This window comes from Mauremys reevesii, linkage group 2, assembly GCF_016161935.1.
Source record: "Mauremys reevesii isolate NIE-2019 linkage group 2, ASM1616193v1, whole genome shotgun sequence".
NCBI classification, from domain to species: Eukaryota; Metazoa; Chordata; order Testudines; family Geoemydidae; genus Mauremys; species Mauremys reevesii.
Genome location: NC_052624.1, coordinates 261,804,178 through 261,828,973, shown reverse-complemented (window position 1 = coordinate 261,828,973; position 24,796 = coordinate 261,804,178). Strand labels below are relative to the sequence as shown.

The window sequence follows — 24,796 nt, the reverse complement described above, 5'->3', positions numbered from 1 at the left end:
ACACTTGCTCCTACCATTTCTCCTGTGCCTGAGTGACCTATTCAGGCACTGGTGCTGTCTAGGAAAACAGTCAAAAGGTGGGTTGACCCCTTGAAGGGAGTTGGGCATAACCTGTTACTAACTAGCTGCCTCCCAAGTGGTGAGACAAAGAGATCAACGAGCAGTTCAACTGTGGGGAGAGGTGCAAGGAGTAGGAAAGTCTCCTGCAGGAGGTGCTGGGTCAGGGAAAAGATCTGGAAGGAAACTAGCCACACTAGCCAGGTGGAAGACTAGCAGGGGGTATACATCCTGCACAGGTAGCAGCCCTCCGAGGCAGAGGCCTCAGGAGGATCCAGGTGGTTTGTCCATCTTGATTTAACTTGAACTGCGTTTGAGTTTCAACAATAAATGTATCCCACAGAAAAAGCAATGAATACTGACATTAGAAGAAGCTTTACTGACGCACAGGCCTGGAAATTGAACATTGGCTTACATGAGAGTGGGAAATGCAGGCACGGTTTGATGCAGTTTGAGGAGATCCTGTTACAACACCTTACAGGAAAATTTATAAAACTCATTTACACTTCCTCCTTAGGATCCCAACTAAGGCAGGGCCAGGAATAATATACACACCATTTGTACATGTGAGGGCAGTTGTGTGCACAGAGAAATAATAAATAATAAAAAAAGTCCCACTACTTGGGGCACTCCAGATACCAGATTTTGCAACATAACAGCTCTCCAATTTCTCAGTGAGGGCAGACTTGTGGTTATAGTGGGGGGGAAATGTTTTGTAATTATCTGATTAATAAAGAGCAAAGTATATTATTGGGATGATATAAATATTCAAAGGTGGTGAAAGTTACAATGAAGAATATAATATTTCATAAAAATAAACACTTTTATTTTCATATTAGAATTGTAAGAATTTTTTTTCTTTGGACAAAGTTCAAGCTGTATTCAAGTCCAGTACAGTTTATATGGGCAGCTTTATGCTTTCACACTCAGCTGCACAGACACTGCCTTTGCTTCTGATTTAGCTCGGTTTCGTTTTCTTTTTCGTTTCTTCTTAGCAGCAGAAGGCTGTTGGGTCTCCTGCACTTTTTTCTTTTTCTTCAGGCAGCTGAGAGGATTGGGGCCACTTGCCCTCTTACGTTTTCTTCTGTTTTCAGACTCCTTTACTAGTCCTTGTTCTTCTTTAAGATGCTCAATACTTTGTTTCTGGTGCTCTGGAACAAGCTGATTTGCCTGCATGGCTTGAACGAATGCCAGTGATTTTGGAGAAGGTTTGTCCAGCACCATAGTGTTCTGAATAATAAAGAGAAGAGGAACTCCAGCCTTTTTCTTCACTTTTGTTGCCAAATCCTGGTCCTGTCAATCAAACACATCAGTCAATATTTTGGAATGGATCAAACCTTCAATTCAAATGCAACTGCTTTTAAAACAGACAGATACATTCTATAAAAAAAGTCACTATCAGGGATATAGATGATGGAAATTTACCTCCTACCTTTGTGGACAGAAAAAAATGTGTTTAGAACAGGTAAACAGGTAATTGCCCTAGTAATCTGCAAAAGAGGTAAATGTTCTAATAGAAGATGCTATATAAGATTCTAGCAAACCATCTTATTTTCACGTAATGCAGAATATAAAACAGATTCAGATTCAAATACATAGAAGTGCTAGTGAATGCACATAAAGTTACAATAATAGACTTAATTACAATGTCTTATCTGCACCCAGGTTTCAACAGCACTTGCCAGTTTAAATATCATTTTCTATTTAAAAAAGATGAACCAAAAGCTATTCCAAATTTCCAGTTTAACATTTTAATAAAAATTACAGTATGTTAAGCCAATGCTAACACACACTGGTGGACATGCAATCAGGGGACAGACAATCTTTTTGTTCCCATTCATCATGCAAAAATCACATCCGCTGCTTGTTTCCTTAAACCATCATTCTGTTTTAGAGAACTGACTACAGTAACAGCTAATCATTCACTTGTGCTGACAAAACTGGTAACTTTGTACGCAACCTACAATTTTCCCATTTTGTAATTTGCATGTAAAGTTACTTGTCTTGGGCATGCAAGTCTTATAAATTTAGTCCCAATAAACCATATAAATCTCATGTTCATACTTGACAGGATTCCTAATACTTAGGAATCAGAGAATAGATTTAGGAAGTATGGCTTAACTTTATTTCAAAATGTATTACCTGCGTAGCAATGAAATAGTGATGAGGATTACCCTCTTCAGTCATGGACAATAGACATGCTGAGCCACTCACTGGATCTTTGAAGTGGGAACAGTTTCGAACTTGAAATCTTTGGGCAATTAGCTTTGCTCCATAAAGTTCCTTCCCCAATGACTCCAATTCTTTTAGAACACATCTAAAGAGCAAAAATAAGAGTGATTTACTGGAGGAAAATAACTACTTGCACAATTGTTGTATACAACTGCAAAGATATTTTAAATTCTCAAACATGTCTGATTCTAGCTGAACATTATCTGATTAGGCTCTATGCTTGTCACACAGTGCCCAATAATCTGAATGAAATTACAGTTTATCTCACTTTAGCAAATGTTCAATAGTTCTAAACAAGACTGACCAGTAATGTTTGAAATATTAAATAGGGACAATTCAATGGCAGTGTCAACACCTCACACTCTTATTTATCTTTATACAACTGCTTCAATTGCTATACAAATATATTACCACATTCAAAAATGTATGTCAATATAATTATGGCCTCTACAAAGAAATTCAAATTTCTAAAGACTGTGAGCCCTTTGGGTAAAGGACTGCCTCTTCCTAGATGTTTAGACATCACGTAGCACACAGAGCACTACATAATACAACTAAAAATAATATGCAATGGTGCCAACTGCTTTATTTAGTGTATGTGGTGTTAATTTATGCCTTAATGTGTATGACCATTGAGTTGCTATGAGACCTCAACTCTGAATGGCATGACACAGAAAAACAGGCACTGGGATGTTTGATGTGCAATCCGTTTGATTACTATTTTGCAAGTTCGCAACTACAGGTACTTAGGTAAATCCCAGAGAATGTTTCCACTATCAAAGGGGCATGTGGGGCGATGAAAATCAGGGTCTCTGTAAAGTACAGACGGCTTGACAGGGCTTGGGAAAGGTCTACAGCCCTGCAACGCTATCTGAGGTTTCTTCAGAGACATGTGTATTGAGATGAGTATATGTGGATAGTCATATTCACATCTTAGAACGATAATGCCATTTCAACCATAATTACACCATTGCTAGGGCAATGCTCTGATCCACTCAGTTATACCATTAAGAAAACGGAACTCCTTTTTGTTTTCTCTCATACCCCAAAAGTTCACTGCATACTCTTCCAGAAAATTTTAAGAGTGCATCTATTTCATCTAACAAAGCAATCCTGAAGCAAAGCAGCACGATGGAACAAAACCAATTAATAATGCTGCTGGTTAGCCTGGTCTTTAGTTTCTGTGCTGTCACTGTCATATGTACTAATGATATACTCTCTCTCTCTCTCTCTATTTTAAAAGATCAACATTTTCCCACTGCACATGGTTAAAAAATGAAGGGACACTGAAGAAAGCAGATAATGATGGTGAAGAGGTGGTAGATTTCAACTTTGTGGACATGGGGAACATGAAAGGATCTATCAAACGAATGTAAACTGAATCACTGCTTTCAACTTGAAGTGTTTTTTCTAGGGATGGCAGAAACTATTCTGGAGGTGAAGAGATGGAATATGCCAAACTACTTCTACTCAGCACAATGCTAAAATCTAGGTTGGCCTGCTCTGTGCTACATGACTATTGCAAATAAATCAGCAGTGACAAAGTGGAAGGAAAGGCGGTTAGGACAGACATGTATCAATGTAAGAGGCAGTTGTTTGTCTGCACTTCCACCAGCTTGCAAAGTAAAGGATTCTTTTTGGAACAGGTGTTCTAGGTTGAAAGCAAAGATGGGTTGGGACAAACCAAAAAAATCCACTACCCAGGGATCAAAACACAACCCCTTTTTGTTCATTATACTTACTTCCTTTTCAAAGCAACTATGATTTTTTTTGTTTTTTTTTGTTTTTTTTAAAGTCACCCACGCAACTACCACTGTACATCATATCTTGCATTGAACCCTGGCAATATCACAATAAGTCAGGGGCTCTTCTGTCTGATGAAGCTCGGGAAGTTCTGCTGTTGAAATAACTATTGGAATATGAAAATGACTAAGGTTACACATATGCTACGAGACCAACCATGTCAGGGGACCTGGTTACAACAGTCATTCCTCAACATGGCTAAAACATGATTCCATCTTTGAAAGTAAGCAGAATGAAAAACATGTGTTACCATGCCCTTGAGGGTGCATCTACAAAGCTATGCCCTCTGAAGTCTAAGGATAGGATTTTCAAAGGGTGCCGAGTTAGTTTCCCAGATACCACTGAATTTCAAGTTAAGTTCTTTGAAAATCCCAGCCTAAAGAAATAAAACAAGCTGTGCACTAGGTGAGTACTGGATTTAATTGTAACATAATTGCAATCAACCTTCTATAGGACTATTTCAAAATATGTAACTTATTATTAGGGCTGATTAAAGAGGGAAAAACATTTAAAATATCTTATTCAATGAATTTAATCAGTATTTGATGCCTAATATATTCACTGAACAGTATTTAACCAGCACCACAGGTGGGCGAATTCACTGCTGGTAAATAAAAATAAACGTACAAACACGATTCTACTAGTCCTACTTAACTGCATCTCCTTTTATCTTTTTCTCTTTCTGACACACTTCCTATTCTCATATATATATATATCTCCTTCTTTCTTTTTACTAATTTATCCCATCAACCTGCCCAACCCTCTCACTCAATGAGACTTTCATCAGATGCCCAATATCCAGAGGTCTGAACCTGCTGGTCAAAGGACAATAGGGAAAGGTAGGGAGGCTCCACTGACTTAGGACAATGCCTGGTGAGAAGCCCACCATCTTTCCCAGATACTGGGGAAGCAGAGGACGCAGGGTGCTCTCCCTGAGGCCAGCTTGGGGGCACCAACACCCAATTCTGGTGCTGCTGGAAGGGAATCGGCTTTCTCTCCTTACCTCCTCTTGCCGCTGCCCACAGATACCATGTGAAATAACAGAGGTTGCCACTAATTTACCATTGCTGCATCATGTGGCAGCTGGGGAAAAAGGAGGAGTCATCTCTCTGAGCAAAACCCCTTCTCCAAGCACACAGATCCATCCCAAGGGGAGTTGACCTGCTTCTTGGAAGTTTCACTGCGGGGAAGCTGGTTGGAGTCAGGTCATAAGAACACAAGAATGGCCATACTGTGTCAGACCAATGGTCGTTCTAGCACAGTATCCTGTCTTTTGACAGTGGCCAGTGCCAGATGCTTCAGAGAGAGTGAACAGAACAGGGCAATTTATCAAGTAATCCAGCCTAAGTTGCCCAGACCCAGCTTCTAGCAGCCACAGGTTTACAGAGATCCAGAACATGGTGTTGCATCCCTGACCATTTTGGCTAATAGCCATTGATGAACCTGGAACTCCCAGAATTTGACATTCCTGCGTGTAACCCCAGAACTTGACAGTACTTCAGTCAGCCATCTTCAGTCAGCCACTGCTAGCTGAAAACCAAATACCACAGAGTTAGGAATAATCTTATGCCCTGAAAGGCAAGGCCATTCAGCTGCATGTTTGCAGTTTTTCTAATCAGAATGGGACAGAGTTAATGCACCATAAGAATGGAAGGAATGTTTGAACAGTTGACGTTGGTTAAATGTCTCTGATATACAAGTTTTATTGTTATAACTAAAAATGCTTTAATAATAAAAAATAAGTAGGTTGCTAAAACTAAAAAAATTGGTAACCCACCAGGGGTTACCATGATGACCCACCAGGAGTCACTATAAGTCACGTGTTTTAAGTTAGTTATACAAAATTAGGCCCCAAAAAAATAAAAATTAATTAAATAAATAAATAAAGCACTCCATGAAAGATTTTCTTTGGGCAAAAATCTGGCACCTTTAAACTCCCCAGCAACTGGACAGAAGGATGGCCCCCAGAAGGGTGGTTGCTGATTCCCTGAAACCATTTCAGACTTTGACTAAATATAAATGTTTAAAATGCTCTAACCCTACTGCTACAGTGTGTGCGTGCACTTGTTTAAAACCTAATAAAAAGGTACTTTTAGTGAAAAGCACTGTTATTTATGCCCATCATATATCAAACATAAGAATGGCAATACTGGGTCAGACCAAAGGTCCATCTAGCCCAGTATTCTGTCTTCCAACAGTGGCCAATGCCAGGTGCCCCAGAGGGAATGAATAGAACAGGTAAACATCAAGCGATCCACCCCGTGTTGCCCATTCCCAGCTTCTGGCAAACAGAGGCTAGGGACACCAGCCCTGCCCATCCTGGCTAATAGCCATTGATCGACCTATCCTCCATGAATTTATCTAGCTCTATTTTGAACCCTGCTATAGTCTTGGCCTTCACAACATCCTCTGGCAAGGAGTTCCACAGACTGACAGAGTTGTGTGAAGAAATACTTCCTTTTGTTTTAAACCTGCTGCCTATTAATTTCATTTGGCGGTCCCTAGTGCTTGTGTTATAAGGAGTAAATAGCACTTCCTTATTTACTTTATCCACACCAGTCAGGATTTTATAGACATCTATCATAATCTCCCATTTGTCATCTCTTTTCCAAACTGAAAAGTCCCGGTCTTATTAATCTCTCCTCCTACGGCAGCTGTTCCATACCCCTAATAATTTTTGTTGCCCTTTTCTGAACCTTTTGAAAGTCCAATATATCTTTTTTGAGATGTGGTGACCACATCTGCACACAGTAATTAAGGATTCATATAGAGGCAATATGATATTTTCTGTCTTTCTTAATGATTCCCAACATTTTTGACTGCCGCTTCACATTGAGTGGATGTTATCAGAGAACTATGCACAATGACTCCAAGATCTCTTTGTTGAGTGGTAACACCTAATTTAGACCCCATCATTTTATATGCATAGTGGGGATTATGTTTTCCAATGTGCATTACTTTGCACTGATCAACACTGAATTTCATCTGCCATTTTGTTGCCCAGTCATCCAGTTTTGAGAGATCCTTTTGTAGCTCTGCGCAGTCTGTCTGGGACTTAAGTATCTTGAGTAGTTTTGTATCATCAAATTTTGCCACCTCACTATTTACCCCTTTTTCCCAATCATTTATGAATATGTTGAATAGGACTGGACCCAGTACAGACCCTTGGAGGACACTGCTATTTACCTGTGTCCATTCTGAAAACTGACTATTTATTCCCACCCTTTGTTTCCTATCTTTTAATCTCTTACGATCCATGAGAGAACCTTCCCTCTTATCCCATGACTGCTTACTTTGCTTAAGAGCCTTTGGTGAGGGACTTTGTCAAAGGCTTTCTGAAAATCTAAGTACACTATATTCACTGGATCCCCTTGTCCACATGCTTGGTGACCCCCTCAAAGAATTCTAGTAGATTGATGAGGCATGACTTCCCTTTACAAAAAAACATGTTGACTATTCACCAACAAATTACGTTTATCTATGTGTCTGACAATTTTGTTCTTTACTATAGTTTCAACCAGTTTGCCCAGTACTGAAGTCAGGCTTACCGGCCTGTAATTGCCAGGGCCACCTCCGGAGCCCTTTTTAAAAATTGGTGTCACATTAGCTATCCTCCAGTCATTTGGTACAGAAGCTGATTTAAATGATGGGCTACAGACGACAATTAGTAGTCCTGCAATTTCACATCTGAGTTCCTTCAGAACTCTTGGGTGAATACCATCTGGTACTGGTGACTTACTACTGTTTAGTTAATCAATTTGTTCCAAAACCTCCTCTAATGACATCTCAATCTGGGACAATCCCTCAGATTTGTGACCTGTAAAGAATGGCTCAGGTTTGGGAATCTCCTTCACAGCCTCAACCGTGAAGACCAATGCAAAGACTTCATTTAGTTTCTCCGCAATGGCCTTATTGTCCTTGAGTGCTCCTTTAGCATCTCGATCATCCAGTGGCCTCACTGGTTGTTTAGCAGGCTTCCTGCTTCTGATGTACTGAAAAAGTAATAGCAAAAAAATTGTTGAGTCTTTGGATAGCTGTTTTTCAAATTCCTTTTTGACCTTCCTAATTATATTTTTACACTTTATTTGCCAGAGTTTATGCTCCTTTCTATTTTCCTCACTAGGATTTAGTTTCCACTTTTTAAAGGATGCCTTTTTTCCTTTTACAGCTTCTTTAATTTCTTATTTAGCCATGGTGGCTTTTTGGTTTTGTTTTTTAAAATAAATCTATCTTCACAATTTATTCCTACCACTGCCTTAAAAAAAAAAAAGAGAAAAAGAAAAAAAAAACCCACTAATTAAATTACCACTGCTTTGGGTTCCAAAAACCCTAAACCCATCCATGAATTTACTAATTCTCTTTTGAACCCAGTTATATTTGTGGCCTTCGAAACATTCCCTGGCAACGAGTTCCGCAGCTAACTGGGCACTGTCTGAAGTACTTCCTTATGTTTGTTTTAAATTTGCTGCCTATTCATTTAATTGGGTGACCCCGTGGTCTGTGTGTTAGATAAACAACACTTCCCATTTCTTCACACCATTCATGATTTTATACCTTTCTATATTATTCCCCTTTACTTGTCTCTTTTCGAAGTTGAACAGTCCCAGTCTTTTTAATCTCTCCTCATATGGAAGCTGTTCCATAGCCTGAATATTTTTTTTTGCATTTCTCTGTACTTTTTCCAATTCTAATCTCTCTCTTTTGAGATGGGGCAATGAGAACTGCAAGCAATATTCTAGGTGTGGACAGAAAATGGATTTATATAGTGGCATTATGATCTTTTCTGTCTTATTATCTACCTCTTTCTTAATGGTTCCTAACTTCGTCAGTTTTTTACTTCAGCTGCACATTGAGCAGATGTTTTCAGAGAACTTATCCATGACTCCAAGATTTATTTCTTGAGTGGTAACAGCTAATTTAGACCCCATCATTTTGTATATATAATTAGGATTGTTTGTCAATGTGAATTACTTTGCATTTATCTACATTGAATTTCACCTGCCAGTTTATTGCCCAATCACCCAGTTTTATGAGATCCATTTGTAACCCTTCACAATCTGCTTTGGACTTAACTATCTTGAGTAGTTTTGTACTATCTACAAACGTTGCCACCTCACTGTTAACCTCCTTTTCAAGATAATTTATGAATATGTTCAATGGCACTGGTTCCAGTACAGACCCCTGAGGTACATCACTACTTATTTCTCCCCACTGTGAAAATTGATCATTTACTCCTACCCTTTGTTTCCTATCTTAGAATCATAGACCTGGAAGGAACCTCGAGATGTCATCTAGTCCAGTCCCCTGCACTCAAGGCATGACTAAGTATTATCTAGACCACCCCTGACAGGTGTTTGTCCAACCTGCTCTTAAAACCCCCCAGTAATGGAGATTCACCACTTCCCTATGCAATTTATTCCCATGCTTAACCACTCTGACAGTTAGGAACTTTTTCCTAATGTCCAACCTAAACTGCCCTTGCTGCAATTTAAGCCCATTGCTTCTTGTCCTATCCTCAGAGGTTAAGAACAATTTTTCTCCCTCCTCCTTGTAACAACCTTTTATGTACTTGAAAACTTTTATGGTCCCCCTCAGTCTTCTCTTCTCCAGACTAACCAAACCCAGTTTTTTCAATCTTCCCTCATAGGTCATGTTTTCTAGACCTTTAATCATTTTTGTTGCTCTTCTCTGGACTTTCTCCCATTTGTCCACATCTTTCCTGAAATGTGGTGCTCAGAACTGGACACAATACTTCAGTTGAGGGCTAATCAGCGTAGAGTAGAGCGGAAGAATTACTTCTCGTGACTTGCTTACAATAGTCCTGCTAATACATCCCAGAATTATGTTTGCTTTTTTTGCAACTGTGTTACACTGCTGACTCATTTAGCTTGTGATTGACTATGACCCCCAGATCCCTTTCTGCAGTACTCCTTCCTAGGCAGTCATTTCCCATTTTGTATGTGTATAATTGATTGGTCCTTCCTAATAGGAGTACTTAGCATTTGTCCTTATTGAATTCCACCTTATTTACTTCAGCCCATTTCTTCAGTTTGTCCAGATCATTTAAAATTTTAATCCTATCCTCCAAAGCACTTGCAACCCCTCCCAGCTTGGTATCCTCCGCAAACTTAATGGTATAGAGAGTACACTTATAATCTAAATAATCTTTTAACCAGTTACTGATCCACGAGACGACCTTGGCTTAAGATCCTTTGGGTGAGGGCACTTGTCAAAGACTTTTCGATAGTCCACACTCACTATAGCAAATGGATAACCCTTGTCCACTTTTGCTGACCCTCCCCCCCACGAATTCTAATAGATTGGTGGGATATGATTTCCTGTTACAAAAGCCATGTGGACGCGTCCCCAACAAACCATGTCCCTCTATGTGTTTGGTAATTCTGATCTTCAGTCTAGTTTCAGCCACTTTGCCTGGTACTGAAGTTAGATTAAGAGGCCTGTAACTGCCAGGATCCCCGTTGAGGACTGGTCACGTGACAGCATCGCCCCGCGCAGCCACTGACCGGGTGGTGCAGAGCTGCGTGGCCCCAGCCAGGTAGCCGGGCAGCTGGTCGCGGATCTGGATCTTGTTGCGCAGCGCGGCCTGGCAGAAAGTCCCGTCCAGCAGCACCTGGAAGGGCTCCCGGACGCCGAAGTTGTACTTGTAGAAGCTCATATGTTTCTTGGCGTGTTTCTGCCGCGTGATCTTCATGGCGCGAGCGGAGCGGCCCGGGCAACGGACACCGCGACTACGCACCCGGCACTGAACGGTGCTTGCCGGCTGCCCCGGATCCGGAAACCCACAGGCCTGTGCCCGGCAAGCGGCAGCAGGAGGCGGGGCAGAGGGCGGAGCGTCTAGCGAGGGGCGCGGGTAATGACGCGATGCTTCGAGAACCGGAACGAGACTGCGAAGCCAAGCCACGCCCCTTAGTGCGCGCGCGACCCGCTCATCTCGTCACCAGCACGCGGGCCCGTGCTGGGCCAGGTGTGGGCTCGTGCTGGCCGCTGCGCCTGCGCTGCCCGCCAGTGAGGTTCGGGTGCGCGTCACCCCCTCCCCCGCCCCGGGCCAGTGAGGGGCCGACCCTCCCCAGCCCCGGCCTGGTCCCCGGGGAGCGGCCAGCCTGAGGCCGCGCTGCGCCAGCCTTGCTGGGAGGGAAACGCAGAGTTCGATCTGCTGAATGTTTCAAAGCTTGAGAAAAAATTTCATCCCAAATCGGGCCAAAAAATAAAAACCTCAAAATTTGTGACTGGAGAGAAATTCCAAATAGACGCCTTTGGGAAGAGCTGAAATGGAACTTTTCTGCCTGCAAGGAGAAGGTGACATTGGTAAGAGTCCTGCGGGCAGGTGGCCTGGGGACCATCGTTTCAGTTTTCCTGATGGAAAACTGAAAATTTCTCTCACATCCATGCAGGGACCAAGCACTTGTCACATCTTAACCCTAGCAAAGGCTGAGCACACACCGCATGCCCTCAGGAGCTCAGCAAGACCACAGATATCTGATGAGGGACTGCCCTACCACATGCCATGCTAATGTTTTCTGTGCTTGGCAAGCAGTGAGTTTTCCCCTCACCCTCTAGTTTTAATGGTTTCATTCATTGGTCTAGCTACCCTTTTGCCTTTACAAAACCTGGTTTCAAATCCTGATTGGACACAAGTGTCATGAGTTCTGTGATCTCAGTTTAGCCCTTGGTCAGCCTTTGTCCACATCAGAAAAACATGACAACTTTGCCCAATTTAGCATCCCTGATAGTTACAGTTCCAGAGAATCCTAGCATTAGCATGGGTGCTGTACAGTTGCAGAGCTTCTTTAGAGAACTTTGTGTGTTGCCTGTCCACTTGCTTGGTTGTGGTCAATACAACATTCCTTCAATTGCACAAAATTAACCCAAGTTTACAAGAAAAAATGTTTTATATTCAAAGTTCTTATGTAAGCTTTGCCTCCTTTTGCAATGACACATTGAAACAGAGGAGTTTTCTATTTAATATTGGGAGATAACTCATTAAGAAAGGTTAGGATGGAAGATTACATTTAAGGAATTCCTGCTTGTTTGCCAGAGTTGTTGTGAACATTAGCCATTTGGCAATTAGGAAAACTGAACTGAATGTCTGTTAGGCAAACAGGTGAAAGTGATGTCTTCCCAATAGATAAATGATAACTAAGGACACCTGCTTCCTAGAGCAAAAACAGTGGGGGATGTCTCTGTGCCAGGGACAACTGTAATGCAGGCAGGAAATGGGAGATGACTGCTAGTTAGTGCATAGTACTGTTTGCTCTTTCACCAAGAGAGGTTGATCCCGTGAAAGATATTACTGCACCCACCTTTCTCTAATACCCTGGGGCCAACACAGCTACAACACTGCAAACAAGTTGCTCTTAGGTCATTTTAATAATGGTGTGAGTGTGATGATGATCTCTTTGGTAGAAATAGACAGCCCTTTGCCACTGCACATTTGATCCTGGGAACCATCAGCTACTCAGCAGAGCCCATAGTGATTGCAATTGTAGTCAAGTGGTACAGATAAATGAGATCCAGACAGTTAGGGACTCTGAAGATCAGAAACATCATCTGCAGTTGGATTGGAGCCATTGCAGAGTGCGGTATACTGTTATGATATGCTCTCTTCAGTTTCTCTCTCCATTGTAGGTGGGAACTGCATCATTACAGACCATTTGCAGCTTCTGGTCAGTATGTTGAGCATGTGCAGAGGTCTGGTCTGGAAGTTACAAAAGCATGGATTACCAGAGCCTGTCATCTTCACTTCAGAGAAGAGTAACTTTTAATACTGTAACAGATGGGAGAAAATAAATATTTTCCTCTTTTTTGCAGTTTGGTTATTTGTTGTGTTGGACAGTACTTTGTGTCTAGACAGATTCACAGTTTTCCTGCTAACATCAGTTAGTCAATTCCTCCTATTATTTGTGTAGGTCTTTCACATTGCAAAGATTTAAAAAAATTAAGATGGGAGCTGTGGGGGGCTGTGCCTACAGATGGTCAACGTAAACAAAATGTCTCACGGCCTGCCAGCGGATTATCCTGATGGGCTGTGTGCTGAAGGTTGCCAACCCCTGATGTAAGGTATCTACAGAAAGTTTGCAATTTATCAAGACTCATAATCATTGTGGCTATATGTATGGATATTTAAAGAATAATATAGTTATGTTGAAAGTATGCTTGATGTTTCTTGAGTAAAAGTTAGTCCCAGGGCATATGATGTCTCAGGCCTTGTCTACACTACCAGACTATTTCATGGACTGGTGGGACCGCATAGTGCTGCAGTCTGGGACGAATCACAGTGGGCTCGAAACTTCAGGGATGCGTAGGGCACTTTTGAACTCTGTCTCTGTGCTGCTGCCCCCTGCCTGAGCGCCCCAGGGACACGGGATGCAGCAGCCCTGAGTGTGCGGACTCACATCCCTATCCGCACCAGCCCACCAGGCCAGCGGCTACTTTTCCAGGGTGCTGCAAGGACTGGTGGACCGTTCAGGAGCTCTGGTCTCTTTAAACTCCTCAGCAGGTACTTACTTTCCCGGACCAAAAAATAACGGTTGGGGATGCAGATGCCCTACAGTGGAGATCAGGGTAATCTATGACTCTCCACTTGCTTTCAGAGAAACTGACCTGGGCCTGTGTCTGTTTGTAGCAAAGTAATTGTTACACTCATTATTAATAAATCTTTGTTTTACTTTGCATTTCTGTTCTGGTGTTGAAACATGGCTCCATAGAGGACTGACATCCTCCTGCTCCTACATAGGTCTCTGGGGTGGGGGGGCTGAAAAGTGGTTCTGCATGAAGGTGAGTATCTGTCCGTGGATGAGGGCTCGTGCATGGAAAGGGCAGCCTGCCTTTACATTAATGGCTACGGAATGACCAGGGGCAGCATACACAACACAGATGACCCCTGCCTACTACTGAGCAGTGTGTGTGTGTGCCCTGCAGTTGATCCTTTCCCCAAGTCTGTACCCTGGTACTGTAGGGCTATACCGCAAGTATAAACCCCTGTCCCCCACCCCCCACAAAAATCCTCTGACAGGAAAGACATGACCGAAACAGTGATTAACAGCAAACATCTTTTATTACTGTAATAAACAGTGGGGATGAAACTTGGATTTGGGACTGGCTGAGCCTATAAGGGAAGCACTTTCAAATTTCTAACGCTGTTCTGGTTCAGTGACAGTTCTCACGGCCCCTACCGCCTCCGCTTTGTGTACTTTGGGTGAGGGGGCAGGACGCAGATACACTGCAGGGGCTCTGTCCTCCAGCCTGCGGTCCTGCAGGACATCGGTGGTCTGCTGGTCTTCCTGCCGCCACCTATCCTCACGGTCCATGACTGTGCGATGCTGCTCACATAGGTCCCTCCAGTGTTTCTGCTCTGCAGCCTCTGCTGGCCATCAGTTCAGCGAACATCTTGTGATGGGGAAAGTTAGTGATTCCTTGAACAGATACATTTTTGCAAACAGTGAACACCGCCTAGTCAATTTCTATGAACAAGAAAGTCTCACGTGGTCTCAAGACAAGCACGACATTTTGGGCTACGCTTGATTGGCTGCGCATTGCACAGTAGAGCGGACAAGTCGGGAGAGATAGCTGAAGCAGACAGTCCTGGTAAGCCTTACAGTAGATTATGCTTATCAGTTAACGGATAGCTGTGCCCTCCTGCTAAAGGCAATCTGGAAATCAGATACTATGACCCTTTTCCAGCCACTCCCGACACTGCAGGGGAAAGATCAATGTATGCTTTCCTCTGCTACAGCACGTGGCTGCTATGCAAAGTATAAGTAAACCATTAAGAACAGTAACTATTCGCTAATTTGCCTAATTAGATGCAGCACTTCATGAACGAGATTACCCTGAGGGGTCTCTCAAGTACAGAAAGACAGGATGTTAAGCCATGCTGGTTGAGGCGATGGTTGAGGACCAAATAAGGCACCTCTTTTTGAGGAACTTTTTGACGATTTGGAATTGTCCCTGGAGGACTATTGTTCCATCCCAATCTGTGTGGACCTACTGTTCAAAACTTTTAGATATAGTATTTAGATACAGAATTTCTATTTTTGTATACATGAATAAATGTTTTCTTGTTTATGTTGGTAGTTGATCTCTGTGAGGGTGAGGAAGAGATCCTGGCTGTCAGGGAAGCGGCATTGTGTTCTATGCCATCCACTGAGTCCACGATCACGGGTGGGACAGTGGTGGCAGACCACCGAGAATGGGCATGCAGTGCTCGTAGAAGTGGCATGTCTTTTGATAGCCTTGCCTCAGGTCCCACTGCATTGCATCCCGGCTGTATCCTTTCTGTGTCATGGCTTGGGAGACCTTCTCACAGCGATCAGATCCTGGACTTCCCGGTCTGTCTATGCTGGGGATCTCTTTCTATTCTTCCATTGGGCTGACTCCTCTGCTGGAGAGCTCTGCATCCCAATGTCAAAGCAAGAAATGAGATTCTAACTGTCCAGATAGGAAAAGGAATTCAAATTTTCCCGGTCATTTCCTGTGTGGCTGCTCAGAGAATCCAAGCTCGACTGCTGTCCCAGAGCGCAAACAGAGTGGTGCAGTGTGATAGCTCCTGGAGCTACTGACCAGGCCTCAGTGACGCATTCAAGCAGGAGGCAGTTGTCACCCCTGTCTGGTTAGGTGGTGATGTATTGCAAGGTTCAGTTGTTCATCCTAAAGCAATTAATGGAAAATCATCAGAGAGAACTGCAAACAATCTAACCCACTTGGAGATGAAAAAGGAACATTCCAACAAGATAGGGGTTTGCTCTATCTATGAATAGACACACACAACACTTTCAATCCTGGGTACCCTGAGAACTGTCACAGCACTACAAAGGTGTTCAGTGATAAATCCAACTTCATATGTTTTCTGGTAACATGAATAATTTTTCTCTATATATATTTAGATAATAAATTTAAGAAAGCATGAAACAATATTTTCTGGAATATGTGTTTTCTTGTGGCACCTTAAAGACTAACAAATTTATTTTAGCATGAGCTTTTGCTGCAGCTCACATGGAACACACAGACAGGAGATATTTATACATACAGAGAACATGAAAAGGTGGAAGTATGCATACCTCCACCTTTTCATGTTCTCTGTATGTATAAATATCTCCTGTCTGTGTGTTCCATTCTATGCATCCGAAGAAACCTCATGCTAAAATAAATTTGTTAGTCTTTAAGGTGCCACAAGTACTCCTGTTCTTTTTGCAGATACAGACTAACATGGCTGCTACTCTGAAACCTGTTTTCTTTCTGTTTCCCTTCACTCTCCTCTTCAATCTCAGCTGTGATCTCAGACACATGATAGTATATGTGCCTTGAAAAATCAGAAGATGTAGTACCTGATTGAAGATGAACATATTTACACTAGTGGTGAATTTGGCTGGTGATTGTATCTAAGATCAGAACTGAATTTTATGGGCAAAATACTTCTGAGTCATGCAGAAGACCTCAACTCTGATATTCTGCTCTCCTTTCATGCTTCCAGTGAGAAGTCTGCATATTTAGTGGGAGCAGAATAATGGAGTCTATTCCGCTGTACATAGCGGAGTGGTGAATTTTGTCTTCAGTCCATTCTCTATCACTGTGCAGCTCCTGGAATAATTCCAGAATTAGTCAGACAATGCAGAAGGATTCAGGAACTGTTCAAGAATCCCCAGTGAATTTGTACAGTTATCTTGTTTGTTTTACAGGCCAAAATTAACTTTAAAAAGTTCCTCTTTTCCATCAGCTACATTCTGGATTAAGTGATTTTTTTAACTGCTAATATGTCACCTTAGTTTCATCTTTTTTTTATGAATTTTTATGCTGGGCAGTTTAAGTTGCCATAGAAAATAATCCATTAACATGAAAAAATTAAACACGTTGAATTTAAAGAGGGTAGACAAAGATTGAAATCTGTTACTGAAAGAGAGAGAGAGAGACAATAGAACTGAGCAGTGAAAACAATTTGTTTTCTCGAGTGATAAAACAGCCCATACTATTAAGGTATTTCCCTCATCTTTAGAAATACCATATTATGATATTGTCCATTAAGTACTCTATTATTTTTCACAGTGCTGCTTTCACATTTAGTCAAACAAATACTAAAAGGCTGTCTAACTGAGCACAACTGGAAGCAGACAGCTTTCTGAAAGCTTATATTCTGGCCTGTATTTTCTTTATTGCATTTGATGTTTGTCTCCAGGGCTTTTTTATGTTGTTGCAGCTCCCACCTTGGCTACTGTTTTATCACTGCACCTTATTACTTTTCCCTTCTCATTTCAGAGAAAAAAAATCCAATAAAAATCTTTATTTTTAATTCTCTTCAAGTAAAGTGGAAGGAGCTATGGGAGGTGCTGACTCCAGGTTTACTTTTCAACATAGGTACCAATGGCTCCTAAAATCCAAATTTTATGTACTGTCTCCAATACTTGGTACTGCTTTGGTCACCAAAGCCTAAAGTTAGTGGAATTTTATAAGTTATTGAAATTGATCTTGTAGTTTTTTTCACTCAATCATAGAAATATAGGATTGGAAGAGACCTCAGTAGGTCATCTAGTTCAATCCCCTGCACTGAGGCAAGACTAAGTATTAGCTAGATCATCCCTGACAGGTCTTTGTCTGAAAAACCTTCTTAAAAACCTCCAATGACGGAGATTCCACAACCTCCCAAGGTAATTTGTTCTAGTGCTTAACTACCCGTACAGTTAGGAAGTTTTGATAAGAACAGGTTTAAAAAAATTTATTAAGATGTTTAAAAAAAAATAAAAGTGAACGGTACAGAATTTAAGCATAGAAGTTTCTGATTATCAGGGAATAACATACAGATTATCGGGGGTGTGAAGTTCAGTTTAAGATCGGGTGTTGTAAGGAATACATAATTTGCAATATCCCCGATTGGGGGTAAAAGGTTGATGGGTCAAAGTACAGACATTGAGATATGAGGATATGTTGTTCATATAATGGCTATGTTCAGGTGTGGAGTATAATGAGTGGATACGATGATGAGGATGGATTTACCCTCATTTGGTGAAATTTAATGTTCAGTGAGTTTATGGTTCCAGTTCATATGGTCCAATGGAAAAAGTCTCTCAATCCCTTTCTCGTAGTTGATGCACGATGTCTTTCTGGCTCTCACGTCCTAGTACCGTCGGTGGCCGGTGACATGTTTGATGTAGATGTTCCTGGACCATCGGATGGTGTCTGAGACCATGAGGGGTCGTATGAGTCGTGTGTAGTGTTGACCAATACCTCAGGTCCGCAGCACACACTCGTTGCAGGGCTCCGACGATCAGAGCGTCCATCTGCACCTCGTAGCCCTTTGCTCTCAGGGTATCGGCCAGCGGAGTGTACTTTTCCAGCTTACGAGCTCAGGCTTCATGAAAGGCCAGGGTCCTGTTCTCAAAGGAGACCGTGATGTCAATGAGGATGATCTTTTTCTGGGCCTCGGTGATGACCACTTCAGGTCATAGCTGGCTGTCAGTACCGGGCATGGCACAGTTCACGGCAACCTCCCCCAGGTGTGATTCTGGTTGGCATTGTGGCACAGCTGCCAGGCTCTGGAGTGGGGCTTGCAGCTGCACAGGACGTGGGGCAGGGTCTCATCGGAGTAGCCGCACTTCCTGCAACGCTTGTCTCGGTTCCCGTGGCGGACGGCTCCGTTGAGCAGGACACAGTTCAGCCAGGCACGGTGGATGAACCACCAGTCGGCGAAATGGGTGAAGCTGCCCCCGGCGAGGAAGTGGTTGCTGGTATCCCACTTGCTGGTCAGCTCGAAGGCTTTACCCTGGTCCGGTTTACGCTTCAGAGTTTCCACATACAGTGAGTGGATGGCTGCCTTCAGAGTCCTCTCCAGCATGCCATGTTGTCGGACCTGATCTGTGGCACCAAGACTCCCAATTTCTGGCGCTCCTTGCACCACTCCCAGTGGCAGCCAATGCGTTTCCCCAGGCGACGTGTGGCGTTATGAGTGCGGGACCACAATGAAGCGATGTCACGCCCATCTTGTCCGAATTCGCCATCCACGGAGCTGATCAGGAAGGTGGCGATGTCTTGGTTGGGAGGAGGCTCTGCCGATCCGCTTCTTTGTTGTGTCATGGAGGGCGTTCACCGTGATGTTTCTTACCGTGGTGTCGGGACACGTCAGCAGGCGGAAGGCGTGGGTGATCACCGCGACGTAGCACAGGTCACCCATGCGGGGGACGCTGGCACTGCCATGCCTGTGGGCGATGTAGACTAGCTCGTTGCTGGCTCTCTGGGGAAGGAACAGCCACTTCTTCACCAGCTGCCGGATGATCTTGTCTGCCTTGTTGAGGGGTACCTTCGCCATGGCGGATCCCCTCAAGACGAACGAAATGCAGTGGATCAGGAAGGTATTCAGGGCATTTATCTTCTGCCACAGTTGCCAGCAGGGAGACATCGATCTTGGCGGCATCCTGCAAGATCTCCTGGATGGTGTCCTCGGGTGTCTGCCGGACATGGAAACCCGCCGGCCTGCTGAGGTGCTGGTATGCCTGCCCCTCTCCCCGGGGGATGATGGGCTCACCCTGGATCTGGAACCCCATCACCTGCACTGAGTCCCTTTTGCTGCCATTGATGTGGAGAGTTGTGCACTTCTTTGCACTGAAGCGGAGCCCCATAGTCGGCAGCTCGACTGGTGGCATGTAGCATAGCTTGGAGGCTCTCTGGGTCGTCTGCAGTCAGGACCAGGTCGTCCGCGTAAGCCAGGACACTCACCCTCTCACTGTGGAGGTGTAAGCCATCTGTGCCATTGGAGATAGCTCGCAGCAACGGTTCCAAGGTGAGGTTAAAGATGATGGGGCTGAGGGGACAGCCCTGCTTAACTCCGCTCCGGATCGGGATCTCGGCAGTCTCCCCTTCGACCGAGCGAATGGTGGTGCTGCATCTCTCATACAGCTCTTGGGTCATGCGAAGGAAGTTCTCTGGCATCCCAAACTCCTGGAGTGTGGCAAAAATGTGGTGGTGGGGCATAAACCCAAAGGTGTCTCCGCACCCTTCTGGCCATTTCGATGGTGGTTTGGAGGACAAAATTGTGTTCGTAGCAGCCCTCGCAGGACATGAAGCCTTTCTGGATGGAGCTGATGGCTCCCCCACTCACTGACCACTCCGTGATCCTTGATGCCAGGCAGCTGGCATACAGCTTGTACATCGTGGAGCAGAGCGAGATGGGCCTCCAGTTGCTGGGGTTGTCCTGCTCGCCCTTCTTGTACACCAGCACCATCATGGCCTTCTTCCAGGAGCTGGGAGTCTGGCAGAACCACTTGCACTGGTTGAAGAATGTGGCGAGGACCAGGCAGCTGGGATCTCACTTTTTCAGGAGGCTGTAGGGGATGCCGTCTTTCCCAGGAGCTGTGTTTTTTGTTTTTGAGAGTCTGGCCATCACTTCCTTGGGCGTAAAGTCAATCTCTAGGACACCTGCTCCATCGACATGGGGCAAGGGGTGGAGGCACTCTGGGCACTGCGTGTCGTTCCGGGCTGTGCGGTCGAATACATCATTGAAGTAGCTGTAGAGATGCTCAGATGGGATCGTGCAGTAGGGGGAGGGCCTGTCTAGGATCTCCCTCATGGCCGTGGAGCGGTTCGCCCGGTACAGCTTTTGGATCCTAGAAGTCGCTGCTGGATCATAGTGGTGGCTGGCGCCTCTACTTCTGCTTCCCCTGGTGGTGGTGGTGTGGTTCGGAGCAGGTGTGAGCCTGTCTACAAGGAGGTCGAAGTTGTCAAAGGAAGCTGCCGCTTGTAGCTCCTCGGTCCAGGCGGTCTGCCACGGTGTGGCAGCCCTCACCATCGGCCACTGTTCCTCAGGGTCCTCGACCTCGTCCGATGCAGACTTTGAGCCTGCTGCGTGGTCGGCCTGGCCTCTCTCTCAAGGGTCTGGATTCCCTTTGGTTGGGTGCTGGGACGGGAACTCTGGTGGAATGCTGGCATTGCTCGTGGTCTGAGAGATGTGGTCCAGCTCGGGGGTTGCTGGGACACCGCCGGTCCTTCTATGAGTGGCTGCTGCCTGGGCGGTTGCTGCTGGAGCACGAGATCTCTCATAGGCAGTGTCCTGCAAAATGGACTTGGGGGTGTACTGGTCCGTCTGGCGATGTAGGCCTGGTGCTTTGGTGTGGCAGCAGGGCTGGTTCCTCCAGTGACATCTGGAGTTTGTAGGGCGATCTGGGGCATGGCGCTGGCTCCTCTGGTGGCTGGAGCTGGCAGGGCAGTCTGAGGTGTGGCGCTGGCTCCTCAAGTGGTTGGAGTTGGCTGGGTCCGAACAGCGGTGCTGGTTCTTCTGGTGATAGGATCTTGAGCAGCTATGCGCGGTGGGGCGCTGATCCTTCTGGGGATGGGGAAATGCTGGACAGGTGGTGAGGAAGCACTGAGTTATCTTAGCATGGAGATCTGCTTGGTGATATGTGAGGGTGAGACAGGCCTCCTGCTGGCGAGGTCCTGGGTGATGTTTCCCAAGGCAGCAGGTACCTTCTCGATCGCAGCATCTTGTTCTGCTGGCCTGGTGATGGGGGCAGGCTTTTTGACAGCAGCTTGCAAGGTTGGCTTTCTTTGTTGAGGCTCAGGAGCAGTGGGCCGGCGCACTGGGAGGGCTGGGAGCCAGGGCAGGAGACTGAGTTGTTCCCTTGAGGCGTTTTCCTGCAGGCGACTTGGTGCGTCTTGCATTGCTTCTGTGTCTTGAAGGGCAGGCTGCAGAGGGCACAGCTGCTTGCTGTGGCATCTCTTCAGGTGCCCGGTGACACCACCGAGGAGGTGGCAGCTTCGGGGCGGAGAGCAGATGGGGCAGATGAGCACGTTAGTGTCAGGCAGACACGCTGTATGAAGTGCTTAGGTGAGTCACACCTATCTCAAAAGTGTGCTTACTGTAGCAACCTCAAAGCCTGGGCTTACAGAGACCTGAGGCTTAAAATGATCCTGATGGAAAAGTCCCTGCAGCCTGCTTCTGAATCGGGTCACCAGACTCCTACCAGAGCCAGATCAAGGAAGACCTTTCCAGTGACCTTGGCAAAAGCTCATTTCTTAAAAAAAAAAAAAAAAAAAAAAGGCAAAGAAAAGAGCTTCCTCATTGCCACAGAACGAGCAATCCAAGAGAAAACGCTCTCCAGCCAAATCACTATCATCAGTGCCAACTGCACTGTGCCTTAGTACGTATGAGGCACCATGAACATCTGGTACTGCCCGTGCTGTGGCCCATGCCGATCCCCAGTGTTCCAGTACGGAGTCGAGAGGCAAGACCAAGCCTTCCTCCTCCACTACAGCACCATCTGTACTGAAGGAGACACCACCGAGAGCTGCTCTGACGAGCATACTGCCTCATACAACAACGGCACCAATGAAGGCACAGAGACTGACATAATCGGCAAGAAAGCTGTCAGCACCATGCCACTTCCTTCCTCAGAAGGACTTGGGGATAGCCTCAATGCCAAAGTCTCTATTACTAGGCATGTACGGTTCCCTGGTGCGCATGGTACTGGAGAACCAATTGTCACTGGCGGTCCCTGCATTTTTGAGTGAGGAAGATGAAGAAGAGGAAGAAGGGGTGTTCTTCCCACACCATTCCTCTCCTGCCAGACCATCAATAACATCTGGACCTCTGTGCTCAAGACCAACATATAGACATGATATACCACATGGTACGAACACCCCTGGATAGGTCTCCCCCTGCCATTCCCCACACACAGGCAGTAGTGGGATCTTGGGAACCTTATAGAAGACCTCTTAGCCCACACTGGGAAAGCATCAGATTCCTGCTGCCACCTTCGGCTACTGGGATATCTGAACCTTTAGAAGAGCCCACAGAGGTGGAGAGTACAGAACAAGACATCTCCCCCAATATCAACAACTCCTCCTCCTCTCCACATGAGGCAATTATGCCTTCACCACCAACGACTGCTGATGACTTTAAATGGTTCAGAAGGATGGTGGATGACCTGAAAATATCTCTTGAGGAGGTACCGGAAGCACATGAGTTGCTTGAAATTTTAGAGACATCCTCAACATCTAAAATAACACTACCAATTAATGGGGTGTTGATGGAATCCGCTAAGACAGTCTGGCAGACTCCTGCCACCATACCACCCACATGTACCACGGGGGAACACCCTGCACCCCCATGTTCATCCTTATAATATGATTGTGTGGTATCCAATGCAAAGTTTGTCATGTTGAGCGTCTTCAGAAGGCTCATGATGCACTGAGCATTGTTATAGGTTGTAATTTCATATATATATAGTAGTGGGGTGACTGCCCCACTCCCTGAGAGTGAGGGCTGCAGCAGGCTAGTGCACCTGTACAGACAGGCAGCCACTTAGAGAAGGGCTAACTGGGAGCCAATCGGGGCCCAGATTGGAGACAGCCAATCAGGCCAGGCTCAGCCCTATAAAAAGGCTGCTCAGGGAGAGGAGAGTCAGTCTGTCCCAGGCCTTTGACAGGGGAAGGTCAGTCTCCAGAGCTGGGAGACTAGCACCGTGGACAGCGCAGTGCTGGATAGGCTCAGGGAGCAGAAGGGAGCTCTAGCCCGTAGCCTACCAGGCTGCAGGCCCTGAAGGGAAGGGCCTAGCGGGTGCAAAGGAGCCATAAGGGAAGCGGCCCAGGGAAGTGGACAGACAAGGGGAGAGAAGGAGGACAGTGAGGCTGCCGCCAGAAGGTTCCTGGGCCAGGACCCAGAGTAGAGGGTGGGCCTGGGTCTCCCTCTTCCCCCCCTTTCAGTACACCCAGCCATCGGCCGTGGGGAGCGGCCATTACAGACTCTGCCAGATCCCTGACAGGAGAGATTAGACTTTGGGGTCTGTGGTTGGACATGGTGGCTGGGGCTCAGAGAGACTGCTGTTAACCTCCTGCCCCCGGAAGGGTGTGTGGCTGAACCAAGGGGCACTGCCGGAGGGCAGTGGTCCTGAAGAGGATGCTGCGAGCTAGTGAGTGACGCAGGCTCAGATGCCAACCAAGGGCGAGGCAGCAGGTGGGACACCACCAGGGGAGGGCGCTCCACTGGACTGAGCTAATTCCCGGAGACAACCAGGAGGAGGCGCTGCGGTGGTGAGTCCCAACTGTGTGACATATATATAATGTGTGTGTCTATATCTATATAGTTAAGAGGCTTAAAATGTGTCCTCATGGCTTAAAACAAGGCTAGGCAAAAACTCTCCAGGAGCAGAGGCCCAGGAAAAACTCTCCAAGAGCAGAGAGGCAGTTCACACCTCATCAGGGCATGTATGGGACAAACCCAGCCCAGCCTCACAGGAACAAAGGACACTGACATAAGCAGCAACAAAGGATCTGTTGGACAGTGAGTCACCCCCTTCCCTTAGTCAGTTTGGGACTACGATGAGGTAATGCTCACCTGACTCTGAAGGGGGGGTGCAAAGCCAAGAGGGAAGAAAGGACATGATAAAAGAGAGAGATGTTTGCCATGCTTGCTCTCTCTTCCACCTCCATCTACAGACACCACCACCAAGTGACTGAAGCGCTGATCAAAGGGGAGAGCCTGGCTGAAGGGCAACCAGCCAGCCTGTGGTGAGACGCATCTAAGTTTGTAAGGGCATTGAAAGTGTTAAGATCAGCTTAGAATGCGTTTTGCCTTTATTTCATTTGACCAAATCTGACTTGTTATGCTTTGACTTATTATAACTTAAAATCTATCTTTTGTAGTTAATAAATGTGTTTGTTTATTCTACCTGAAGCAGTGCATTTGGTTTGAAGTGTGTCAGAGACT

General features: G+C 45.3%; 1 protein-coding gene across 5 annotated transcripts in view; it reads right to left on the bottom strand.

Moving 5' to 3' along the window:
- Positions 1–413: 413 nt before the first annotated feature.
- The window catches only part of UTP23 (UTP23 small subunit processome component), a 29,923-nt gene continuing 5,540 nt past the window's right edge, over positions 414–24,796 (bottom strand). For 4 of the 5 annotated variants that reach the window (XM_039524504.1, XM_039524505.1, XM_039524506.1 and 1 more), the window contains 2 exons: positions 2,200–2,374; positions 414–1,350 (listed from right to left, as the gene is read on the bottom strand). In XM_039524504.1, the coding sequence (XP_039380438.1) occupies positions 970–1,350; positions 2,200–2,374 (556 nt within the window). In that variant the 3' untranslated portion in view covers positions 414–969. Of the gene's footprint in view, positions 1,351–2,199; positions 2,375–10,616; positions 10,961–24,796 lie in introns of those variants that run through there. The other variant, XM_039524503.1, reaches the window with a different exon arrangement.